The following is a 10346-nucleotide window of genomic DNA, read 5'->3' on the forward strand; positions in this document are numbered from 1 at the left end:
CAGTGGCCCATGGAGAGCAGAGGCGTGTTCAGAAGTGTCACAGAGCTGTGCATGTGGCCCCTGCTGGTCGTCACGGTGCTCAAGAGGCCGAGGCATGGGGTGTTGAAGCTCTCACAGTGAGGCGGGGTGGAGAGGTGGCTTACAATCACAAGTTCATCACGTGCTGCTCTGCAGAGGACCCCGGCTCTGTCCCCAGCACCTATGTGTTGGTTCACAACCATCGGTTCTCAGTTCCAGGGGCTCCGATGCTCTTTTCTGGCCTTCATGGGCATCAGGCACACATGTGATGCACTTACATACATTTAGGCAAAACACTCAGAGGCAGCCAGATGGCTCAGCAGGTGAAGGTGCCACAGCCAGATCTGACCTGAGTTCAGTCCTCGGGATCTACACGGTAGAACGAGAAAACAGTTTCCCTCAGCCTATCTGCTGACCTCCAAGTATACACCACGGCATGTGTACATGCACACATGAATGTATACATATGCATTTACATACAAATCATGTAATAAAATAATGCCCAGAAATTTTAAGATAGAGTTGGTGACTGTTAGGATACTTGGGCAGGATTGGGAAAAGCTAGAAGGCGGTTGAAGAGTTCGAATAATTGTACTGGTTGCTGTATGGTTTGACTAAGTCAGTGGTACTGGGAATAGAAAGGAAGGACAGATCTGACACCTAGATGAGAGGGAAACTTCAGAAGATTCGATATGAAAGGCACATAGAGTAGTAATAAAGGAGAAAAGACATGGCCGTGCTGCTAGAGCTCTGGCTGGATGCGGACAGTGCTGCTGCTGAGGAGGAGAAGGAGGAGGAGGAGGAGGAGGAAGGCAGTAGCAGCAGCACACCTGCTGGGGTGATGTGACCTCAGCGCACACGGTGCCTTCAAGTGCCAGGAGCCTGGCTGACTGTCACTCGTATCTAGAAAAGAAATCTGGATTGTGCATATCTGGTGGCCATAACAGCCCACACAATTGGTGACTTGGGCCAGGAGACAATGAGACTGATGGAAGATAAGGGGGAGGGGAGGAGCAAAGGCAGAGCCATAGGACAGGGGGTGACACTGAGGGAGCTAGGAGATGGTTGGGGACACTGAGGAAGGAAGAACCGGCAAAGTGAACATTGTTTCAACTAAGTGAAGCTGTAAGCAAGAGGAAATAGTTAGCAGTGGCCAGGAAGTAAGACTTGAGCAGCTGGGGTAGGTGATGCTGTGGTTGATGTTCTGAGTCATCCATTGGGATGGAATCTGACAGATGACTGAGTGTGTCAGGAGTGAAGCCTGCTGACTCTTCCTAGAACTCTGGCCAAGTTGGTATCAGACCTGTAATTCCAGCACTTGGGAGGCTGAGGCAGGGGGATTACAAACTTGAAGCTAGCCTGAATTACATAATTCTAGACCAACTAGCCTGGATTACTTAGGACTGTTCATTCTGTTCTCTCTCTCTCTCTCTCTCTCTCTCTCTCTCTCTCTCTCTCTCTCTCTCTCTGTCTCTCTCTCTCTCTCTCTCTGTCTGTCTGTCTCTCTCTCTCTCTCTCTCTCTCTGTCTGTCTGTCTCTCTCTCTCTGTATGTGTGTGTGTGTGTGTGTGTGTGTCTCAAGCAAACAAAAGGACTGGGGATGTGGGTCAGTGATAGAGTGCTTGCCTAACATATACAAAGCCCCAGGTTTCTGTCTGCGAGGAGAAGACGCCAAAGCCTCCGTTGCGCACAGAGACGGCTGGTGACTGAAGGTTAGAAGTGGCCGAGTTCGCATGTGCAGGACATTTTGTTCTAAGACGGAAGGAGGACATTGAAGAGCAGGCGGCGCTCCCAGGCTCAGCCTTTGTTGTCTCCCTTTCCCCTTTCCAAGATGCCTGTTGGTGACAGCCTCAGCTCTGCCTCAGCGGAGCTCTTTTCTGCCCACACAGCTCATTTCTTCTCAGACTCCCGCTCCAGATTTGGACTCAAATTGTGTCAACTCCAAAAGACAGGATCCGCGAGGCTCTTACTGTAATTCAATACCTAAAGTTTTAACCAGAAAATTATAATAAAAACTCCTGAAGTGACTTCAAAGATACTCTTAAAGAGTTTACTTCAAATTAAAACAAAGCTTATGGTTTCAGAAAATCTGATTATATTTAGTCAGGCTGATAGGAGGATTTGTTGATTTTGGAAGAGTTGGGGCAGTTCAGTGTTGAGGAGGTAACTTTGAGAAATCTAGCAGTCATAATACTTTTTTTATTTTTTCTGAGACAGGGTTTCCCTGTGTAACCCTGATTGTCCTGGAACTCTCTGTAGACCAGGCTGGCCTTGAGTTCAGAGATTTACCTGCCTCTGCCTCCTGAGTGCTAGGCTTAAAGGCATGCACTACCATGGTCATGGTCCAGCTCATTGATACATTCTTAATGGGCTGTGTTCCAGTTTGATGTCTGAGCCTTTTTCTTTTTCTTTTCCTTTTTTTTTTTTGAGGCAGGATCTCATTCTGTAGCACTGGCCTTGAACTCACAGACCTGCTGGGATTAAAGGCCTATACCACTGTGCTTGGCATGACTGAGCCTTTTTAATGTTATTTAGATTGTCTACATTAACTGAAATATTAAATCAACTGAAAATGAGACCCTTCTTCGCCCCTTCAGGCTTATAAACATGTTTTACAGTCCTGCTTGCACACACACCAGAGAAAATAGCAGAAGTTAGTGTTGGCTTCCATTCCTCTCAGCTTTACAGCAACAGTGCTGTTAAAAGATCATTACATGTACCATGCCTTGAGAGAGTTTGCCTCCAGAGGCTAAACAAATTGGCACATTTAATAGTATCAGCTTTAGTTAAAATTTTTTATTTTATTTTGTGTGCGCACGCGTGAGTGTCTGTGTAGGTCAGGACTGTTCTCTTGTTCTACCGTAGGAATCCTGGGCTATCCCTGCTGAGCCATCTCACTGGTCCTGGAGTTTAATTTAACTTGTAAATAAAGGGATGTAGGCAGACCGAGGCAGGAAGAGCATAAGCTCAAGACCAGACTGGGCTTCGTAGCAAGACAGTCTTGAAGGAGGAAAAAAGTCTCCACAAGGACAAAGATCTGCAAGGGAGGAGAAACGTCTCAGGTGTGCTTTGGGACATGAGCCTTTCAACTTGAAGTGGCCCGCAGACACACATGGAGGAGAACACACATACACATGACATTTAAGTAAAACTAAATTTAAAAATGAACTTACAAAGTAACAGGCATTCTTGTGACATTTTCATGAATACTGTCTTTTGGTTGATTTGCTTCCCATCTCCCCGCCCTTCCCTTCCCCTGCTGTCCTTTCACCCGGATTGCCCCTTACACCTTAATATCTCTTGTGTTCCACTGCCCTTTCCCCGCCGTCAGAACTGCTCAGTCTTGTCTCAGGAGCCCTTTCTGGTTCCTAGTCTCTATGCACATCTGTTCACCTAGGAACACATTAACAATTAGAAGCTGAGATCTTCATATGGGCGGGACACCTCACTTAGTATATTCCCATGTTTTGATTATCTGTTCATCTGTTGATGGGTGTCTAGGCTGGTTCTGATTTCTTTCTGTTGCGAAAGCAGCAGTGGGCATGGATGTGCCATCCCTTTGTGGTGGGCTATGGAGAGCTTTGATGCATACCCATGAGTGGGCTAGCTGGGTCACATGGTAGTTCTGGGTTAGCTTTCGGAGACGGCTTCACACTGATTTTCACAGTGGCTGCTGTAGTTCACATTCCCTTCAATTGATGAGGTTTCTTCTTATCCTACATCCTTGCCAAGATTTGTTCTTTCTTTTCTCTCTCTCTCTCTCTCTCTCTCTCTTTCTCTCTCTTTCCTTTCCCTGTCTCTGTCTCTGCCTTTTTTTTCTTTCATTTTTTTCTAGGTAGGGTTTCTCTGTACAGCCATTACTGTCCTGGAACTTGTTCTGTAGACCAGGCTGCCCTTGAACTTTGAGATTCACCTGCCTCTGGCTTGAGTGCTGGGCTTAAAGGAGTAGGCCACCACTACCTGGCTTCATTTTTTAAAAATATTTTATTTTATTTTCTGTGCATTGGTGTTTTGTCTGTATTCACATCGATGTGAGAGTGTTGGACCCTCTAGAACTGGAGGACGGTTGTGAGCAGCCGTGTGGGTGCTGGGAATTGAACTGGGTCCTCTGGCAGAGCAGCCAGTGCTCGTACCGCCAAGCCATTTCTCCAGCCTCCATTTGTTTTCTTAATGATAGTGATTCTGACTAGAGTAAGGTGGAATCTCAAAGGCTTAATTTTCATTTTCTGATGGCTAGGGATGTTGACCTTTTAAAAAATATTTATTGACCATTTATATTTCTTTTAAGAATTGTCTGTTCAATTCATTAGCCCATCTATTGCCTGGCAGTTCTCTCTCTCTCTCTCTCTCTCTCTCTCTCTCTGTGTGTGTGTGTGTGTGTGTGTGTTTAATCTGCTGCTCTTTATATATCTAAATGTTAACTCTTATATTAAGGGCAAAGGTTTTCCCCCACGCTTTAGGCTCTCTGTCCCCTCTGTTGTGATGACTTTTTGATTTCATGTCACCACATTTTTCAATTTTTGGAACCATTTCCTGTGTTGTTGAGGATGGTTTTAAATCCTAAGTGAAGAGGACAATAGATTCATGCCTGTTTTTCTTTTGGTTTTATAGGAATTTATTCGAGAACAAGTGGAGGTAAGCTTTTCTCTTATTGGAGAGTGTCAGGCTGAAGTGCTACATGCAAAAGGCTTCATTATCTCATTTCCCTTCTGTTAAAATGTAGCTGATCCAGACCACAGGAGGCGTCCAGGCAACGCTGCCGCTGACTGTCCAGAAGGTGTTGGCCTCCCAGGCCTGCCATGGTAAGAGCCTGCACATCAGCTAGGATCTCGGGTGTGCTGAGCACCGGCAGAGCTACAGTGACTGTAGAGGAGGCAGTGCACACTCCTGCTCGCCTTTACAGAGTGTAGTTTAGGTCAGGAACCTGACTCTACTTTTAAAAGTAAAACAGCAGAGCGGGTGCAGACTGGCCGGGAAGGCAGAGGAGTGGACCTAGAGGACCCTGCTCAGAGTCACCCCACAGTGAGCCTGGGGCTCGCCACAGCATGAGGAAGCAGCCTTGGCAGAGCCACAAAGGCCAGGAGTAAATTCCTCTCATGAAGAGCAGCCAAGAGTACCAAGAAATTAGGCTGGAAATAAAGACCAGACGCTTAGAAGGTTCCAGAGAAACCTTTAGAGCTGGTCCAGGATGCATTAGATCTGGTGGGGTCTTGAGTAGGGGATCTGATGGGTAGAGGACGTGGCATTGCTGACCTCATCCAGGGGAGTGACAGCTTTGGAACCCCATAACTGTCCATGACCTGCTGCCCCCTATTCTGTTTCTCTCCTTCCGGTCTTCTCACCTGTGCCTCTCCCAGATCAGTCTGCCCCCTGCAGAGATCTCGTTGTTCTGCCTTATGCTGTTCCTGCTCGTGTGTGTGTGTGTGTGTGTGTGTGTGTGTGTGTGTGTATATATGTGTGTGTGTGTATATATATATGTATATACACACACACATATATGCCTTCCGTCGCCAGATTGCATCGTGGCTGTCCTCAGAATCTCACCCGAAGCTGTCTGCACGCTTCTCGCCTCCACTGAAGCCTCCCTTAGTCCTCACTTCCCCTCTGGCTCCTGCTCAATGTTGTTCTCTTAGTACCCACAGGGGTTCTTGTTATTGTCTGGTTTCAGGCAGGGTCTTGCTTTGTACTCCAGGCTGTCCTAGAGCTTACGTAGAGTAAGCCAGCCTCTAACTTGTAGCAATTCTCCTGCCTCAGCCTCCCAATGCTGGAATTACAGATGTGTGCCACCACGCCCAGCCAGGCAAATCTTTCAAACATGCCTTTAAGCATGTCAATTCTGCCAGGCAGTAGTGGGGGAGGTAGAGGCAGGCAGAGCTCTGTGAGTTCGAGGCCAGTGTTTCTCAGCACTGGCTTGAAAAACAAAACGAAAGAAAGAAAAAGAGAAAAGAAAACCAAAGGAAAAACAACTCAATTCTTCTATCTGAAATATGCATTGACATTTACTAATACTCTTAGTATGAAAGTATTTTATTTATGTACATATGTATGTGCTTATTTTTGGCTTTTTGAGTCAGGGTTTCTCTGTGTAACAGCTCCAACTGTCTTGGAACTCACTCTGTAGGCAAGGCTGTCCTTGAACTCACAGAGCTCCGCCTGCCTCTGCCTCCTGAGTGCTGGGATTAAAGGCCTGAGCCACCACTGCTCTGCTATGTATTTATTTGCCTTTTCTTTTTCTTTTTGTCTATTTGTTTGAGATAAATTTCTTATAGCCCAGGGTGGTCTCTTAATATGTAGCTGATGATAATCTTAAATTCTGGATCCTCCCGTCTCTCTCTCCAGAGTGCTGAGATCACTGGCCTCTCCTACCATACTTGGCAAAAGCCATAACCTATAGCTTACAAGGGTCTCAGTGCTTTGGTCCCTGCCCGCCACACGTGTCAGCAGGTGTCACACTCCACTGTGCTCTTCACGTTTCCAGCCTCCTCTTTGTTGTGTCCTCCTGTGTCCTGACCCCTGCATTGTCCGTTGCTGAACCTGAAACCTTTCTGCTCCTTCTCCTGTAGATCTTGTCTTCTTAACCCGATGTCTCAGCTGAGTTATCTTACCAAGAGAGCACTCCCTGGTCTCCTAAACCGGCTGGCCCCGTGTTACATATTCTTACCTATGTTTCTTGGCACTGATAATCTAAATAACTTTGTAATGACTTGTCTCCTGTTGCTGTACCTGTTAGAGCCCAGGAGCCGTGGAGAGAGGCAGCTCTTTACTCACTGACATTTCATTAACATTCATTGACTGAGTGAATTGATTTTAGACTAAAGATAAGTTCTAACATGTAAAGATTTAGATTATGGAAATTAAGAAAGAGGAAAAATAAGCCTGGCGGTGGTAGCACACCTTTAATCCCAGCACTAGGGAGGCAGAGGCAGGCGGATCTCTGTGAGTTCGAGGCCAGCCTGGTCTACAAGAGCTGGTTCCAGGACAGGCTCCAAAGTTACAGAGAAACCCTGTCTTGAAAAACCAAGAAAAAGGGGGCTGGAGAGATGGCTCAGTGGGTTAAGAGCACTGGCATTTCTTCCAGAGGACCTGGGTTCAATTCCAGGTACCCACATGGCAGCTCACAACTGTCTGTAACTCCAGGTCCAGGGGGATAATGATACTTCATATCAATGCACATAAAATAAAGTTAAATAAATTACTTTTTAAAAAGGGGGAGATGAAATGGACACTATGAGAGTTTGCTTTTGAGCCGCTGTGCACAGAAGGAGAGTGGACCTTCATAAACTCACCCTGGCCTAAAGCAAGATCTTACCAGGTTTAGGAATGCCTCCTGTGACATCAGAGGGACAGACTCCATATGGAAGCCGAGACAGGAGGGCAGTCCTGAAGCCTGAGTCTATTCCATGACCTCAGGTGCCAGTCTAAGAAATGGGTTACATTGCCCAGGTGCTCAGTTCTAGCCCAAGGTTGACATTGGCTCTCACCGTCACACTATGACTTTTCGGTGTCTCTTTTATTTAGGGGCCATTAAGTTTAATGATTGCCTGAGCCTAGAGGAGAGCTATCGCCTTATCGAAGCGCTGTCCTTGTGCCAGCTGCCATTCCAGTGTGCTCATGGGAGGCCTTCAATGCTGCCCTTAGCCGACCTGGACCACTTGGAGCAGGAGAAGAAGGTACAGTGATGACCCTGGCCTACTTTGCTTTCTGTTGCAGTGCTAAAATCAACCAGAACATACTTGGTGAAGGAGAGGATTTATTTGGCTTATACATCCTAATTATAGTTCAGGAACTCAAGCAAGACAGGCAGCTGGAGGCCAGAGCTGATGTGGAGGCCATGGAGGGCACTGCTTACTGGCCTGCTCTCTGTGGCTCATTCAGCCAGCTCTCTCACAGCACCCAAGGCCGGCTGCCCACCACGGGCTGGACCCGCCCACATCCATCAGGAAAAATGACCTACAGACTTGCCTGCAGGCCAATCGATGGAGGCGTTTTCTCAGTGTTCTCAGGTGACACGAGCTACCAACACAGACCTATAGAACCGGGAAGGAGCAAAATTTATCTTTTCTTTCTTTTCCAGTTTCTACTATTTAATCATAATCCTTCGTTATCCTTCCTAAAACAGGAGCGCTTTAAAAACATGAACTGGGAGTTTTATTCGAGGCCACACACTTGGTCTTTCATTTCCCATTTGAAATGGAGCTTAGTCTAAAGTGCCAGATTATCTCCCTGGTGGCCCCCTGGGTTTTAAACCTCACATTGCACATAGATCCTGAATATCATATATCCTGAACATCAGTTGTCTGCCAGCTCCAGGTTTGATTATTCCTAGAGGTAGAAATGCTTTGAACTCAGAACTGTCAGAACGTAGCCAAGACATCCAGTCCCCTGTAAGTGTGGCTGGGATGGAGCCCGGCAGTTGGAGCTAGCTGTCTCCAAAGGATCTCTTGTATTACATCATGAGACAGGGAGCCAGACTTTGGCCATCTTTACTGTGCCGTGGCTCTGATTTGTGGCGTGAGCCACACATGAACAATGATGTAGATAATTCAGTAGATGCACGGAGTCCTTCAGTCAAGACACTTTCTATTCTTGTTTTAATCTGTTTTTTTTTTTCTTTATGTGATGGGTGTTTTCTTGCACATATGCTTATGCACCGTGTGTGTACGGTGCCCATGGAGGCCAGAAGAGGGTGTCAGATCTGCTGGAACTGGAGTTACAGATAATTGTGGACCACCACATGGCTGTTGGTAATTAAACCCATGTGCTCTGGCAGAGCAGTCAATATTCTTAGCCCAATCTCTCCAGCCTCCTGCTACGATTTTAAATGAGACAGACGTGAGTGTGTGCATGGGCCACTGTGTGCTGCTTCCTGGAGCTTTCTTCTCTTTCTTGCTGATGTTGCGAAGGCTTTTCTTGCATGGAGATTTCATGTACTGTTCCCAGACTGTCCAACTGATCGTACTCCACTAAAACTCTTTATTTTATGGGGCTGGAGAGATGGCTCAGTGGTTAAGAGCATTGACTGCTCTTCCTAGAGGACCCAGGTTTGACTCCTGGCACCCACATGGCAGCTCACAACTGTCAGCAACTTCAGTTTCAAGAGACCTAACACTTTCTGGATTCTTCAGACACAAGGCATGCACATACATGTTGCACAGGCAAAACAGGCCCACTACCCCTCCACAAAATCCTACCTCTTTGAGAAATTTCTACCCCCATTACTGAGGAGATAAAAATCCAGACTTAGACAGTTTTATTCTGAGGGACACTACCATCTTTTCTGAGTCCAGAAAGGAGAAATCTAAACACATTTGGGGAGCCATACTTTGAAGTACTTAGAGAAAAAATAATAAAACTTTTATGCTAGCAGCTTTTCCTATTGTTAATTATAGTTATTCTCTTTCTTCTCATAGGTAAAACCCAATATTGCTAAACTTCGCAAACTGGCCCGTGCCTGGCATCTCTTTGGAAAAGCGGAAGGCTGTGATACAGGACAGAGCCTGCAGCAGTCCATGCCTCCTGAGAACCATCATGGAAACAGAGTTACGGATCTGTGAGGCGGTAAGGGGAAAGCTGTGAGCATGCGCAGCACAGAACAACGCAGCGGTGCCAGGTCAGCCTGAAATGCGCAGGTCGGGTACATCAGTCTCCTGGAGCAGATGCACTCAAGCCGACGGATCCATGGATGCAGGAGTTTGCCTTATAATACCTATCGTTTGTCAGCTGATTTAGTAATAAAGTGGTAATGATTTTGTATTTGGTACTGACTTATGTTTGAGGGTGTGGCTATTGTTTTGAGCAGTTTTCCCAGCCTCTCAGTTTCCGTTGTGTAAGGATGCTGAACACTAAGGGCCTGTTTGCTTCCCTTGAAGCCCTGGCTCAGCGTCCTCCCGCTCACCCTCCCTGCTAGTCCCTGAGCTTCACTCCCTGCTTCTTCCCATTCTGTGCTGGGTTTACGGTGCTTCTCTGCTCTATAAAAATATCACCTGATGTCTCCCAGCAAGACTTTAGTTAAATTGTTAATAGCTGGGTGTGGTGACATATACCCGCAATCCCAGAGCTTGGAAAGCTGCAGCAGAAGCTAGCAAGGTCAGTACTAGTCTAGGCTATGTAGCAAGATCCTATCTCAAAATGAATAAATCAACTATGGACAAAGAGAAACACAAAGGTAGAACAGAGAACGTTTGAAACCTTTTCTCTTTTCTAATTCTCTGCTCAGCCCTCTGTTCTGGAACGAGACCTGTAGACCAGGCTGGCCTCCAATTCAGAAATCTGTGGCCTCTGCCTCCCGAGTGCCGGGATCAAAGGTGTGCACCACCACCACAACCTGGC

At 46.6% G+C, this 10346-nt stretch overlaps 1 protein-coding gene across 2 annotated transcripts in view; it reads left to right on the forward strand.

Annotated features, from left to right (window-relative positions):
* The window catches only part of Mlh3 (mutL homolog 3), a 33332-nt gene extending 23551 nt beyond the window's left edge, over positions 1–9781 (forward strand). For both annotated transcript variants that reach the window (XM_038337636.1, XM_038337637.1), the window contains 4 exons: positions 4629–4652; positions 4741–4819; positions 7536–7687; positions 9428–9781. In XM_038337636.1, the coding sequence (XP_038193564.1) occupies positions 4629–4652; positions 4741–4819; positions 7536–7687; positions 9428–9571 (399 nt within the window). In that variant the 3' untranslated portion in view covers positions 9572–9781. The remainder of the gene's footprint in view (positions 1–4628; positions 4653–4740; positions 4820–7535; positions 7688–9427) is intronic.
* Positions 9782–10346: the final 565 nt, after the last annotated feature.

Source organism: Arvicola amphibius, chromosome 7 (assembly GCF_903992535.2).
Source record: "Arvicola amphibius chromosome 7, mArvAmp1.2, whole genome shotgun sequence".
Classification (NCBI taxonomy): domain Eukaryota; kingdom Metazoa; phylum Chordata; class Mammalia; order Rodentia; family Cricetidae; genus Arvicola; species Arvicola amphibius.